Here is a 14,331-nt window from a genome sequence, read left to right as displayed (position 1 = left end):
TGCACTAATTACTAAAAGGAAATTCAGCTTTCATGCAATGTCAAAGTGGACAGTAAGTAAGGGCAAGGCTGTGCAAAGGCCTAAGGAGTGTTTAAATCTGAGGTCCTTTGAGTCCAAGCTTTAGGCTACTGCCCTTCCCTGCCACCGCCCCCCCCAACACACACACACGCAGTCTCTCCCTCTTTTGATCCTGCCCTGAGACTACTTTTCCTCACAATTTCATTTCAGCCACTCTCCTGGCTACCATTTGTGGTGTGGATTCCAAGCTGAAGTACCAGGTTGAGGCAACTTCGTCAACAGGCCCAGCATCAATGATGACCCATTTGGTGCAGCTCGCTTGACCCAGCTCTAGATTTATTTCTTCTGAGGACTCCTTGATCTACCTGCCCATGCGCCATGCTGGTCACCCCAGTACATCAAACTCTATCTGCATCCCACCTTCCCCAGCCTCCATTTACCCGCTACATTGTAGGTAGAAATTACTCTTACAAAGGAGAAAGTCCCTCTATCCATCCTTATGCCCCGCTATCCATCCATCTATCCACCCATATATACATACCTATATACATACATCCTTTCACTCAGCACATAATCACTGGGTATGCAATGCTGTGCAGACACTTGTTAGACTCTTGGGATACAGAGTTGACTCAGACACTGTCCCTACCAAACTTACCAGCCATGGGACAGCAACGTCAATGCACTCAGGCCTCACTCGACCCTCTTGTGCCCATGTGTGGCAGATGCCTGTGCTGTCTGCTTCACACCTCCTCAGTTCACCTGATTTCAGCACAGCCGTGGTGGACAGTTCCATGCACTTGGAACGGGACCAGGGCTGCCTCAGGGATCAGCCTTGCAGAGGAGCAAGGGAAGGGGAATTTACACCCAAGGGGGCAGCCCTCAGTTGTTTCCCTGTCTTCTAGGGAGACAGCTCTGGGGAGTGCTTTTATACCTGCTCCAAGAAAGTTCCTGGAGGAATGGAGGCCCTTTCCCCTCAGTGGTAATTAGCTCATTAATACACACTTTACTGGGTTTTCTCCCTGTTCTGTCTCACTTTTGCCTCTCCCTTACATCTACTTCCAGGTATCACCTGGTGAATAAGCTGCTTGCTCTCAGTTTCTTGTCCAGGTCTCTGATTTTGAAAGAACCCAAACTAAGATACCATGGCAGGCATTATGAATGGAAGGAAGGGAGGGAGGGAGGGAGGGAGGAAAGAAGAAGGAGAGAAAGAAAGAAAGAAAGGGAAAGAAAGGAAGATTGATGGTATTACAGTGAGAGGAGAGAAGGACACTGTTGGAGGTGGACAAATGACCACCTGCTGTTGATGAAGGAAGACACTGTCACCTCGGTATCTGTTCACGATGAGGGACTGTAGCTTCTCTTGTGTGTGCCAGCCTGCTGGCTGGACTGATTATCTTAGAAATACTAAGTCTAAGAGTCATGTGATTGTGACTAATAATAATAGTTACCTTTGAAGGACACTTCCATTTGCCAAGGACTTTATTTACACCATGTCATTTATTCTTCACAAACCTCCTGTGGCCCAGGGACTAATTAATCCCATTTTATAAGTGAGGAGCCTGCAGTTCATAGAGGTGGCTCAAGGTCACATAATGGCAGAGCAGATCTCACCCGGGTCTGTCAGATACCAGAGTCCATAGTCCTGTGCTCTCCTCTCTACACGAGTCTATTACAGCATCCAGTCAGGGTCCCAATTCTCCAGCTGCTTGGCAAGCAATTTATAACACATGCTCTGGAAATGCAGGTTTGCCTTCTCACAGGGTCTAGGGAAGCCTTAGTAGGGCTGTGCAGTGAAGTGCAGTAAGTAAAGCACAAGTCCATTTGTTACTCACCGTTAACCAACACTTAAGATAAAACATTGCTTTATTTATCCTCTCCGGCAGCTCAAACACACTCCATGGTATCTATTACACGGTGATGTTAATTAAGTCCACAGCACCGCACCTTCTGTGTGCAAGGTTCGCCGTGTCACCCGCTGGTCTCATCTCTCCAGAGGCCTCTGGTTCAGCATCAGGTCTGAGGACAGAAAGAATCTCTGGGAGGCCCGCCTCACCACCAGTGCTGCTGAGCTGAGTATGAAAGTTTACTACCTACACATCCTGCCCAAGCATTGGTCTAGAAACCTGACATGGTTTTCAAGGTCGATATGAGATCATCTTTCAGGGTGGGCAACTGGGTTGGAGGGGTCCTAGAACTCCCCAAATGGCAGAATTGTAGGAGCCTTTAGGGATTGCCTAATTCAACAGGCTCATTTTATAGATGTGCGAACTGAGGTTGGGAGAGGGAGACTTACTTTTCTCAAGTTGCATAAATGCTAGTAGACTGGGATTTGATTCCAGATACTTTTGCTTCTGGTTCAAGCTCTTTCTGATGGATCATTTCAAGATCCCCTTGCCCCCACCCCACTCCACTTGTGTGGTTGTAGAATGGATGCATGTGGAGAAGGTTAGTTCCTTCTCCCCACTAAGTCCATTTCCCCTGAAGTTCCTTAAAGCAATCCCATGGATTAGGCAGAACACTCCTTTTTAATTCCATTCTGCAGGGAAGATTGAGATTCAGAAGGAAGAAGACAGCAGCTGAATCAGGCTTAAATCCAAGCCTCTGAGTTAGCGTTCTTTCTAATAATCACATGGTCTCCTTAAGGCTGAATGAATGAGTGAACAAAAGGAGTGAATGGATGCTAAATGTGCTACAGAATGAATTTAGCTATGCACAATGAATAAGGCTTAACATTTGAAAGTCCCCGTCCTGTGTGTCTGCGTTTCAGCAAAGTCAAAGTCTCAGGGCCCCTGGAGCTGCTCCGTGGAGCAGCGAAGTGTATATTCACAGTGGCGCACTCTCCACTTCCAAACACCGACCAGGACTCAGCCTACTTTAGAGGAGGCCCTCAGCGAGTGCAACTAAAATTGAACAGAAGAGAATGTTCTGGAATCGTGGCTCTGAACCATTCAGTTCTCCAGGAGCAGCTTGGAGAGGAATTGGGGTATTAAGGAGAGCAGTCTCTCCCTTCCCAACACCATGCCACAGTTGTGTTTTCAACCTTCAGCCGAAGAATGAGAAAGAGGAAAACAGGCAGAAGCACGAAGAAGGCTGAGATACAGGAAGGAGCCGTCAACACGAGGCCACCCACTGATGGGGTTAGGAAAGGGGCTGCTGGTGAGCTTCTTACCCTGAGGGACTGGTCTGGCTGGAACCCGCATCAGCCTTCCCTGGGACTGGGAAGGAGGAGAGGTGGCCCTGACATCCTCTGGGTACAGTCTGTGGGAGGCTGGGCAGAGGGGGTGACGCAATAATATGGATGAAATGTCAAGAGATTAGATAGAATTTCAAACAGAAACTTAGCCCAGGACCTCAAACTAGGAGGCAATATAAAAATGTGCTTAGAATCGACAATGATCTATAATCTAATGCTGAGTTATGCAAACATACATTCCCAGCTACATAAACCCACGTGTCACAAACTCAGATGTAAGGAGGTTACTCACAAAAGCCTCACGCACAATGCAAATATGCCAGTACACACACACACACACACACACACACACACACTCATGCACTTACATCCATCACAGTCACTTTACCTTTCCTACGTCGCCCAGCCCCTCCCCATCCCCCTCCTTTCTTTTTTTCTCTCCCATGAATGCTCTTAGCCTTAAAGTTTGACAGCTTTCTATATGGGCCTGTAAGCTAGGTTTGCTCCACTTTTCCCAGAAATTTAAGGAGTTGTCCTTATTTATGAACTTCTGGAGGGAAGGGGGTGTGGGAAGATGGACGGAGGGGCATCAGCCTCGCAGAAATGTTCTGCTCGGAGCAGGCATCTCATCTTCGTGCCCATCATCATCATCAGCAGCAGCAGCTGCAGCAGCAGCAATACCTGCCAATCCTCAGTGAATGGTTACTCTCTGCAGGGCCTTTGTCTGGGCCCCGGGACCTGAGCAATGAGTAAGACTGGTTTTGCCATCTCTAATCATCTCACCCCAAGAACAAGGCAAAGTACAGTGGGGAAGATAGAGCTGATAAACAGGAGAAGTGAAATACCAAAGCCATTGCTAAGGGCCCGTGAAAGATTTAGATAATAGCTCTCTAGAAGCTCAGAGGATGAGTTAGCACTGAGGGCTGGGAGGTCAGGGAAGACTTCCTGGAGGAGGGGTCTTGAAGGACAGGTAGCAATCAGGGCAGCAGACAGAAATGAGAAGTGGCTGGCAAATACAGGTGTTTAATAAATTTTGCTGGATGAATTAACGACAGAACAATCCAGGTCAAAGGCAAGGCATGGACCAGGTAGGGGACCTTTATGAGGTCTCAGAAAGAGGGGAGAAAATACTGGGAAAGACTTGTCAAAATACTGTTCTTTCCCAGTTATCCTCTCTTTGTATCCTCACAATACTCTTGAGAGTAGGTTGGTTGAAGATTATGTCCCCATTTTAAAGAGTAAGAACCGGAAACCAGCCAAAGCTCTGGGGTAACTCCAGACAGGGCAACGGTTTTTTTTTTTTTTTAATGTCATACAGCCAGGCAGTATGAGAGCTGGGAGCAGAAGCCTGTATCCCAGTGTCTACATTTTTAAATCCTTCTCCCTTTACAATTTGAATCCTGGGGGCAGGAAGTGGTTTGGAGTGGAGAGAGAGGAAGTCTGTAGGATATTTAGTGGGGAAACTCCCTCTAGCATCTGCTTTTTAATGCAGGAGGTGGGTTAACAGAGGCCTCCTCTGCATTACTCCATCGTGACCTCCTGGCAAAACCTCCTTCTTGTCATTAGAACTCTAAGGGTAGCGCCAGCTCTGCCTGTAAGACAATCGTTTCTCAGCGGTTGTTTCAAAGGCAGAGACTCAGGCACGGAGGACGTGCAGGGACAGACATCTAGCTGCAGAGGAGAACGCCTAGAGCCAGGCTCAGGGGAATAAGGCAAAAATGAGGTCATACACAGGAACAAAGATGAACCGGTGAGCTCCCTGAGGCAGAGGCTTTTTATAACCAGCATTACCTATGTATCGTTCTGTCAATCTTAGGACTGTACACAAAAAGGCAGAGGGGAAAATGGAAAGAATGTAAGCCCTGGAGGTCTGGTGACAACTAGGCTCCTCTACTTAGGAGCTGTGTGACTTTGGACAGGTTCCTTAACCTCTCTGAGCTTCTGTTTCCTCCTCAGGGAGCAACACCTGCTTCATAGGCTTGCTATGAGGATTACATGTAAAACAAAGCAACCCGGAGTGCGGGCCTGGAGCTGAGCAGGCACTCAGCTGGGGCAGAGTAGCAGCTGCAGCAGCAGCAGTAGTAATAGTAGTAGTCGTAGTAGAAGATTAGCAGTAATAGTAGCAGCAGTAGTAACAGCAGCAGCAACAGTAATAGCGGTAGCAGTAACAGTAGTAGTAGCAGATTAATAATAATAGTAGTAGCAGTAGCAGCATCGGCACCAATAGTGATAGTGGAAGCAGCAGTAGCAGCAGCAGAAATAGTAGTAGAATAGTAGTGGTAGTCATAGCGGCACCCATAGTAGTAGTGGTAGCAGCAGTAGCAGTAGCAGTGGTGCTGACAGTGCTGGTGGTGGTGGTAGTAGCAGTAGCAGCAGTAGAAGTAGTAGCTGTAGCCACAGAAGCAGCAACGATAGTTGTTTTTATCCTTATGAGAAGAATGATCTAATTGCCTTGGGCTCTGAAAGTGAATTTGGCCTTCAAGAAAAGACTGCAGTATTGGGTTGGCCAAAAGGTTCGTTTGGGTTTTCCTTATATTGCCATTATTCTACTTCATAAAAATAGTCTGAGCAAAATTCACTGAGCTTAATCCTTTGGAGCTACGATAAATCAAAAAAACTTTTTGGCCAACCCAATGAATCTATGTCCTCCATCTGTCCTTTGAGAGCAGAGCCTTGAAGACCACCCAGGACTTCCGACCGCAAGTCCAAAGCCCTCTACCATGCATGCTGCCTTGTATGTGGAGTTGGGATTTAGTTCTGGAGGTAGGGGGAGCTATGGATGAAGTCTGAGCAGTGGAATGTCTCAGAGGGGTCAGTGCTTCGGGAAGATAGATCTGTAATTAGGATCCAGCCATGAGGATAAGCTCAGAATGGAATTGTGGATTTAAGATTTGTCCATTCTTTTGTTCTGCTCCATTAACTGAGTGCCTCTGATAGGTCTGGAGCTGTGTTGGGTGCCATGAGAGGTATGGAGATGAATAACACTTAGTTTCTGCTCTCAAAGATGACATGATGAAGGAGGTGACTATCATCTCAGTGAAGTAATTGATACCTAGATAAATCAGCAGAGTGCTAGGGGACACAGGAGAAGGAAGCAGTTCATTACAACTCTGCGACTGGGGAGGATGACGTGGAGTTGGAATATCTGAGCTAAGTCTCGAAGGATTTTCTTTAGTTAAGAAGAGTGGAGACGGCAGACGGATATGAGAAACGCTGAGCAAGCTAGGCCAGCAGGATGTGGCAACTGACCAGCAGGGAGGCGAGAAAGACACAGAAGTGGCGTGATATCCAAGCTCCTGGCTCGGACGATTGATTTAAAAGAGGTGCCACACACACGGGGTCACGTTTCATAGAGATCGTGGACGCTCCTTTGGAGAGAGGGAAGATAGATTAGAGGAGAGCATCGGAAGGCAGGGAGGTCAAGGAGGGGCTGTTCCAGCACCCCAGGCAGGACATGGTGGTGGGAGTGAAGCGGAGGAAGAGCATGGACAAGGCAGAGGAAGGAAAATGCACAACAATCCTGCCAATAAGTATTACGTCCCCATCTTAAAGATGAGGAAAGTAAACTCTGCTTTAAATGATTCAAAGGACAACAGTAACAAGCGGTGGAGTTGACATGAAAACTCAGGACTATCTGACTCCAAAGTCATGCCATTATACTGCTCGAAGGCAGACGCATCACAGAGGCAGAAGCAATGAGCCTTGGTGACTGGCCGGCTATGTGGAGAGAGGAAGGGACGGGAATTATGACAAGGGCAAGGTTTCCAGCCTGGGCAACGAGGCGGGAAAAGAGGACGCTAACCAAGACAGCTGGTGACAGAGAGAGAAGCAGGTTTGGATTTAAGGCTGACATGGGGGCAGCCAAAAAGAAACCTGAGGTCTTTGGGGAACAAGTGAATTTTAAGCATTAAGGAGTTAAAACAGGTGTCGTAGGAATGACTTCCTGAATTGGTCAGCTTAGTGGTGAGGTTTGGGGTTGATCACAGAGGTAGTGGGATGTGGCAGAGTCAAGCGTGTACCCAGGTCCTGTTCTAGTTATTTACGAGCTGTGGACTATGGGCAAGGGACTTAATTACACCGATACCAGTTTCTTCTTTCTACAAAATAAGCCCTGTCCAGCATGCACCCTGAGTTTGATGAGAGCACATAGAGTTAATACAGGTGAGCGTGATGCAAGGAATTCCTGCGTTTCAGCTAGCAGTGTATTGGTATGATAACTTCACAGAGATGACCCTGGAGACATTGTAGGGTCAAAAATAGCAGAGAAAGAGACTCCTATACATCTTACTAAGATTTGTTTGTTGTTATTTTAATAAAACTGGTATCTTGAAGAAAGTCTACGCCCCTCTCTTTTTAGTCTTGTCAGTTCTGCCTCAATCCAGTCTAGGAGAACGTTGTGTCCAGCGCTGTCTTCCCACCTGTTCTGAGCCCCCAACTTACAAAGACACTGATCCCTCTGTGTGACTGTCATTTTGCTAGATACTTCTCTCATTCCTGTCCTCATGGGGGCACGGTTTATACTTCTCTCTGCACTTCATTTGGGAGTGAGAAAAGCTTTGGCTTCAAGGAAAGGGGTTTCCAATCCTGGCAAGTTAAAGGTGGAGGTTGGGGAGAGAGTTCTACTCTATGCCAGGTATTTTAGAGATGTTATTATATTTTGAAAACAGCTTTATTGAGGTATAATAGATATACAAAAACCTGTATATATTTAACGTTTACAATTTGACAAGTTTGGTCATAGGCAGATTAGGTATCTGCCTATGTTGCCATCATCATAGTCAAGGTAACAGACATATCCATCACCTCCAAACATTTCCTTGTTTTTTTCCTGTCTTTTGTTTGTTTTGTTGTTGTTATAAGAACACTTAACATGAGATCTACCCTCTTAACAAATGTTTCAGTGCAAAATACATTACTAACCAGAGGCACTGTGTTGTACATAGATGTCATTATATCTACTTTTCACAATAACTGTGGGAGGTAGGTATTATCATTCCCATTTTACAGATGTGGAACCTGAAGCTTAAAGAGGTTAAATTCTTTGCCCAAAGCCATACAGCTAGTTAGTTAATGGAAGAGCTAGGATTCACACTTCAGTTTACCTGACTCTTTCAGCCCAGGCTGTCCCTATTATGTTATAATGTCTCCCCTATTCTGTCTGTCCTGGTACCCCAGTGGCTGAGCTGAGCCATAAGGGAAATGACCTCTAATCTTGGTGCCCTTAAAGTGCTCGGGAGGCAGGACTCAAAGAAAATATCTGAACAAAAATTGAGGGACACAGTGGGCTCAGCTCACACACTGAGGAGGGAATGATACAACACTTGAACTAGATTAGCTTCCTGGGGTCAGTAACCCAGAAGGTGCCGGGATGGGCCCGGTAAAAACTACCTTGCTGAGCTTCCAGGAATCCTGGAAGATCTAGAAGCTTTTGTATGTCAAGTGATAAATGAAACCCTACCCTGTTGGAGTGCCCAGTAGGGACTCAGACAGGTGTGTGGGAATGAGAGATGGGAAGAAGGTAGGGTTTCATCAGCAGGTGCTAACAAGTTCTGAAATCTTGACACATACACCCAGCCTGGAAACTTACTTTCTGCTTTTTTTTTTTTTAATGGCATCAGTACAGTTTAATAGAATATTGATTTATTGCAAGGTACAATGTACCGTGACATGCCATTCTTTTGTCTGTGTGAGCTCCATTAGTGCGGAGAGCAACTGTTGAATGTTTGCTCTTGTACCTTTATTTCTTCAAAATTCAATCTCTGATTCATCTTTTTCATATACCTAGCTGCCAGACTGGGTCAGAGCAGGGTTACGTCACTGAGCAACTGTTAGAAGCAACCATTACACATGAAGAGAGGGTCCAAGAGAAAGGAGGTGAAAACCTAGAAATTCCTCTAGGATTTGGATCAAGTATAACTAGCCAAACTCTGCAATACATGATGAAAGGATTTGGCCTGATCTTTTTCCTGTTTGGGCCTGATTTTACCTGGAAACTAACAGAGAAGGTCCCATGTAGGGTAGTGGGAAGGGAGCTGGGTTTGAATCCAGGATCTCACTAGCCACATGAATACAAACAAAGTATTTTACCTTTAGGGGTCTTCATTGTCTCACCTGAGAAATGAGAAAATGACACTTATCACAAGAAGCCGTTGGGAGTATCAAATGCGGCAATGGATGTAAAGGCACCTGGCACGATGCCTGGCACACAGTAAATGTTCAAAAATATTTATGAATTGAATTGATGCTCTACAAATGTTAATCACTCCAGATTTCCATGCTTGGCACTGCACTCACTACTTAGGAAAATGAGTCGGGGGCCTCTTAGGCAAGTTTCAGGCGTGTCATTGAATTACAGTGAAAGGACAAAAGCTCATCCTGTGCCCCTCCCCCATTCAGAGGCAACTGGGAGAGTAGCTGAAGGCCTCCTCCTGCTGCGGCAGAAGCAGCAGCAGCAAAGCAAACATCGTCAGAGGCAGGTGACCCAGCCTCTACTGTGGGCTTCAGCACGAAGCATCTGGGTGGCCTCCGGCTTGTGGCTTCTCTGCCACAGCTGTCTCTGAGCCTGTGGACTCATGCAGAGCAAAACTGGCACTGTTTATGGAGATTTGTGTGAGAGCCAGGTAGAGGCCCAGCGTGTCCCTTCCCTCTCCTCCCCTCCTTTTTGCATAATCATCTCACTCTCCTTAGTACACTGGTTTGGTAGCCGGTTCTACCCACTGCGGCTCTATCCTGAGAAGGAAGAGAGCAGACAAGAAGAGAGGCTACAGCGCCCCCTGCTGGGGCTGGGTGGGCTGGTAGCTTCTAGCCAGTTCACCTGCCGGCTTGGTGCTGTCCTCCATCTCAGTGCTGAAACTCTTCCCCTCTAACCTGAGACCATTAGATATAACCTGGCCTAAGAAAGCTAGGGAGCTGCAGATCAGGCTGAGGCCACAGGGAAGTCCACTGGCAACCAGTGTGGAGATACAGACATCCCTTTTGCAAACACATCCTACAGTCTGCCTTATATCCATGTATTTTTCCCTCATAAGGATTGCTGAATGTTAGCAGGTCCATATTCTGTAATTCAGAGACATTTAGTGTCACTTGTTTAGTGTTAAATGTGACTTTTTGTACTGTACACTCCATTGTCTGACATCAGGAATGTGAGTCCCATCTCATGCCATTTCTCTTCAGAGTTATAGAATAGGAGGTGATGCCACGGAGCATCCAGCATCCCCCTAGAGTTCCTCCAGATGCTCAGTCAGATTCTGCTTGCATACCTCTACTGTTGGGGAACTCAGTGTCTCTCAACGGAGCCCATCCAATGGTCGACAACTCTATTCCCTAGAAGGTTTTCCTCACGTTTGAGCTGAAATTTGTCTTACTGAGACTACCTCCCTAGATTTGGTTCTTACTTTTGGCAACATAGAACAAGTTTGCTTTTTTGGACAAAGAGAATGTCCAAGATGTTTTCTTCAACTTTTTAGAGATTGCGATCTTGCTTTCCTACCCCTGCTCCCTCTTATTTTTCATCTCAGGGATAAACAGCTCCAGTCTTCTCATCCGTTTCCAATGGGAAATGATTTGCAGACCCCTCACCATCCTGGCCACACTCCAGATAACAGCTATCATTTATTGAGCACATTGGCTGACATTCCCCACACCTAAGTTCATCAAACCCACATAACTACTGTAATGAGGTAGACATAATTATCAGCATCTTACAGGAAACTAAGATTCGGAGAGGTTAAATAACTTACCCAAGATCACACAGGTATTAAGAGACAGAACCAAGGTTTGAATGCAGCATTAGAACCCAGAGTTGCCTGGCTCCACTAGCATGCCTGAGCTCATAAAGCCTGTGATCTAATGAATCAACACAGTTTTTAAAAAGTGGGTCTGTAACTGAGGATATTCTATTGATAAAAAGTTGATGAAAATAAATGATTTTTTCTGTCAATGAAGATTTGCTAAAATGGATATCAGTTCACTCCCAGTAAAATGTAAATTGGAAATGTACTATGTCATTATTTAATATGCAGTATAAATCTATAAAATGATCCACCTTAGCACCAAAAATAAAGGAGGGCCTAGGGTTTCCCTGGTGGCGCAGTGGTTGAGAGTCCGCCTGCCGATGCAGGGGACACGGGTTCGTGACCCGGTCCGGGAAGATCCCACATGCCGCGGAGTGCCTGGGCCCGTGAGCCATGGCTGCTGGGCCTGCGCGTCCGGAGCCTGTGCTCCGCAACGGGAGAGGCCACAACAGTGAGAGGCCCGCGTACCGCAAAAAAAAAAAAAAAAAAAAGAAAAGAAAAGAAAAAAAGGGGGGGCCTAAATATGGTCACATTATGGAAGCAGTCTGACCAGGGAAAAGTAGATCTGGACTATCACCTCTGATTTTATGCGATCTGTCTCTATTTATGCCATCTCAAGAGATGCTCTCATTTCTGAAAGCTCTGACACACTGTTGGCTCGTGCTGAGACGGTTGCATTCAAATAAACTCCCCAGGACTCTGCTGCACGAGCTGCTGGAAAGTCAAGCCTTGACTGTTCTTCCTTATCTTCATGACAGAGTCCCTGACAGCAAAGTGAGCGTTACACCAAATTGGGTCAACCAGCTGGTTCTTGAGGGAGTGAGAGACCTAGAAGGAAAGGTGCCAAGAACACCCAGAGGAACAGAGGAGCTGCAGAAAGCACTTTATTTGTGTTCTTCTGGGCAACAAGAACCCAGGGGAGAAGCTGTATATACAACACAACATTTGTAGCCGACTAACATATAGTTCTTTGTTTTCATTTCTGAAAAGCAATAAGCAAAGGGAGCATAAGCTTTGCTCTCAATTTTTGCAACAAAGTTTGAAAATCTCCAACCCAAAACAAAAGAATGCTAAACTGAAGCTTTGTGCTAAAGGCCCTCCCTCCCTTGAGCCTCTCTTTCTCTCCCTATCTCCTAATCCTTATTTCCGGGAGGTCATTTTAATTAGCAGGCTGTCATGGTGACTCAGCCTGCTGCTTCACAGACAGGCAGGGAGCCGACTCCCCTGGACCCATTCATCATGAAAGGCACTTTACTCCGTAGAAAAATGCACAATTTTGAGCTTGGTCCACCTTGGGAATTGCCCCTGCTGTTGTTTTATTTTATCATCCCCACCTGCCTCAGAGTGCATCCTTTTGTCTTTTGCATCTCCTGTCCCTGGCGGTCTGCCTCCTCCCCCCTGTTGCAGATTTTCCATGTCCTTGTCTTCAGTGGTCAGGTTTGATCTCAGACACCAAGATCTAGAGATCTTAACCATGAGAGACCTTTTGGAATGTGTGTCTATTACTTTTTGTTTTAGGAGCTAAAGTTTCAATGAAACGACCCAGGTCATTGGGACATAGCTCTCAGAGCAGTTTTCTGAAGTTGCATGCTGGGGTTTAGGGGAGTCAGGGAGCATGCAGCTCATAAATTAACCGTATGTCTAAGACCATCGTGATCTCAAAAATTCTGTCCCATTGTTCCCAACAGTGCATTTGTCTTCGCGTTGTACGTGTTGTTGCTATTGTTCTGGGTCAGCAAATGTGGACACCGCACTTCTAAAAGCGAAAACTGTAGCCTAGTCTAAAAGGTAAACATCTGTAGTAACGGCACAACTTAGAACAGTAAAGGGGCTGGAAAGCAGTGACCTGAGAAGGGACGTGTGGGTTTTCTCTTCCTGTGAGGGTCTCTATGTTGTGGAAAATAGCATCTGTACTCATCTGGTTTGAATCTCCTATTTTGTTCTTAAGCCTGAAGGTGAAGGCTCACAATTGATTTTCCACTGGTAGAAGGGAAAATCGATGATGAAATTTCTCATGTTTTCCCTTCCCTTTCACTAGCTTATACATTATCTCACAGCCATTATCTTGGAAACTAGAGAAGGGTGATTAATTTCATGCCCCAGCAGAAAATGCATGCTCCTGCCACCACAAGACCTCCCCGGACTCCACGTCCTTAAAAAGAGTTTGAAGGGTCTTTGTGGTTCACTGAGCTCTTCTTGCCCCCTTTGCTGTTGGGGTGGCTGCTGGCTGGGCCCCGCAGGAGTGGGTGCTTGTAGGGGGGGCGTTCTTTCCTGTAAAGGGGGAGATAACAGAAAGAGAGAAGAAAGACAGCACATATACACGCTGTACTGCAATCATTTGTGTGCATGTCTATCTCCCCCCACTGGACTGTGACCTCCTAGGAGCAGTGGCCTTGACTTCCTCTTCTCTGCATCCCAGGAACCCAGCCCAGGGCCTGGTTCAAAGCAGGCAGCATGACTCAATGGAATGACTGTTAGATGAATGGATGGATACGTTGTATCATTCTGGTTCTGGAGAAAACCTAACTGTCCTATAGTTACAAGTCTTCCACACTTCCAACTTGATTCTAACTCATTCTATCCATTTCACAACGGGATGGGCATGAACCCATAGATGAATTGCAGCTTGGCAGATCCAGGGAGCTCATTCCCTTCATAACCATCATGGGCTCCAGAGTTCCCTTTATATTTCTCAGTATAGCCTAATTATGGCATTTCATGGTGGGTCTGTCTCCCCTACAATCTTGGGGGCTCTCTGAAGGCAGAGATGTGTCTAGTTCATCTCTGTATCCCAGCACCCAGCACCCAATGCAATACCTTTAACACTACTCTTCAGCAATTATTCACTGTCTGTTCTGCTCACACACTAGGCTATGAGCTTCTGATAGGCAGGGACCCAGTTTATCCAGTTTGCATTTTTCCTCATACGGGGCCTTGTTTGTGTGTTACGTTGTTGAGTGACAAACTGATGTGCCATTCATTCAAGCATTGGGTTAAGATTTATTTGCAGCGGAAAGATTAGCCAATCCAGAAAGAACTGAACTGAATTCCCTGGTCAGCCATATATGAGAGGGACGACCTTGAGCAAGTTGTTTAACTTCTCTGAGTTTCATTTACAAAACGAGGATAAAATATTCCAATCTTGGACGGTGGTGTGAGGTTAAATGAGATAATATGAATAAACTCACCTAGCATCTTCCTTTGCCTACTATAACTTACAAAGGCATGGTGCTAGGTGCTAGGTGCTAGGTATGGTCCACTGTACTCTGGAGATGACAAAGTTGAGTCAGAGGTTGATGCTGTCCTCAGGCTGCTTACAGTTTC

The 14,331-nt window shown here is 46.2% G+C and overlaps 1 protein-coding gene across 2 annotated transcripts in view; it reads right to left on the bottom strand.

Annotated features, from left to right (window-relative positions):
• Positions 1-1,901: 1,901 nt before the first annotated feature.
• Positions 1,902-14,331, bottom strand: part of AGBL4 (AGBL carboxypeptidase 4) — a gene marked incomplete at both ends in the record, with an annotated part of 1,409,253 nt that continues 1,396,823 nt past the window's right edge. The window contains one exon of one of the 2 annotated variants that reach the window (XM_082661428.1): positions 1,902-2,037. In XM_082661428.1, coding sequence (XP_082517554.1) covers positions 1,929-2,037 — 109 coding nt within the window. Of the gene's footprint in view, positions 2,038-13,160; positions 13,279-14,331 lie in introns of those variants that run through there. The other variant, XM_082661429.1, reaches the window with a different exon arrangement.

Source organism: Grampus griseus (assembly GCF_964374135.1).
Source record: "Grampus griseus genome assembly, chromosome: 1".
Taxonomy (NCBI): Eukaryota; Metazoa; Chordata; class Mammalia; order Artiodactyla; family Delphinidae; genus Grampus; species Grampus griseus.
Note: the sequence above shows the minus strand (reverse complement) of the source record. Positions and strands in the feature narration are given on the sequence as shown.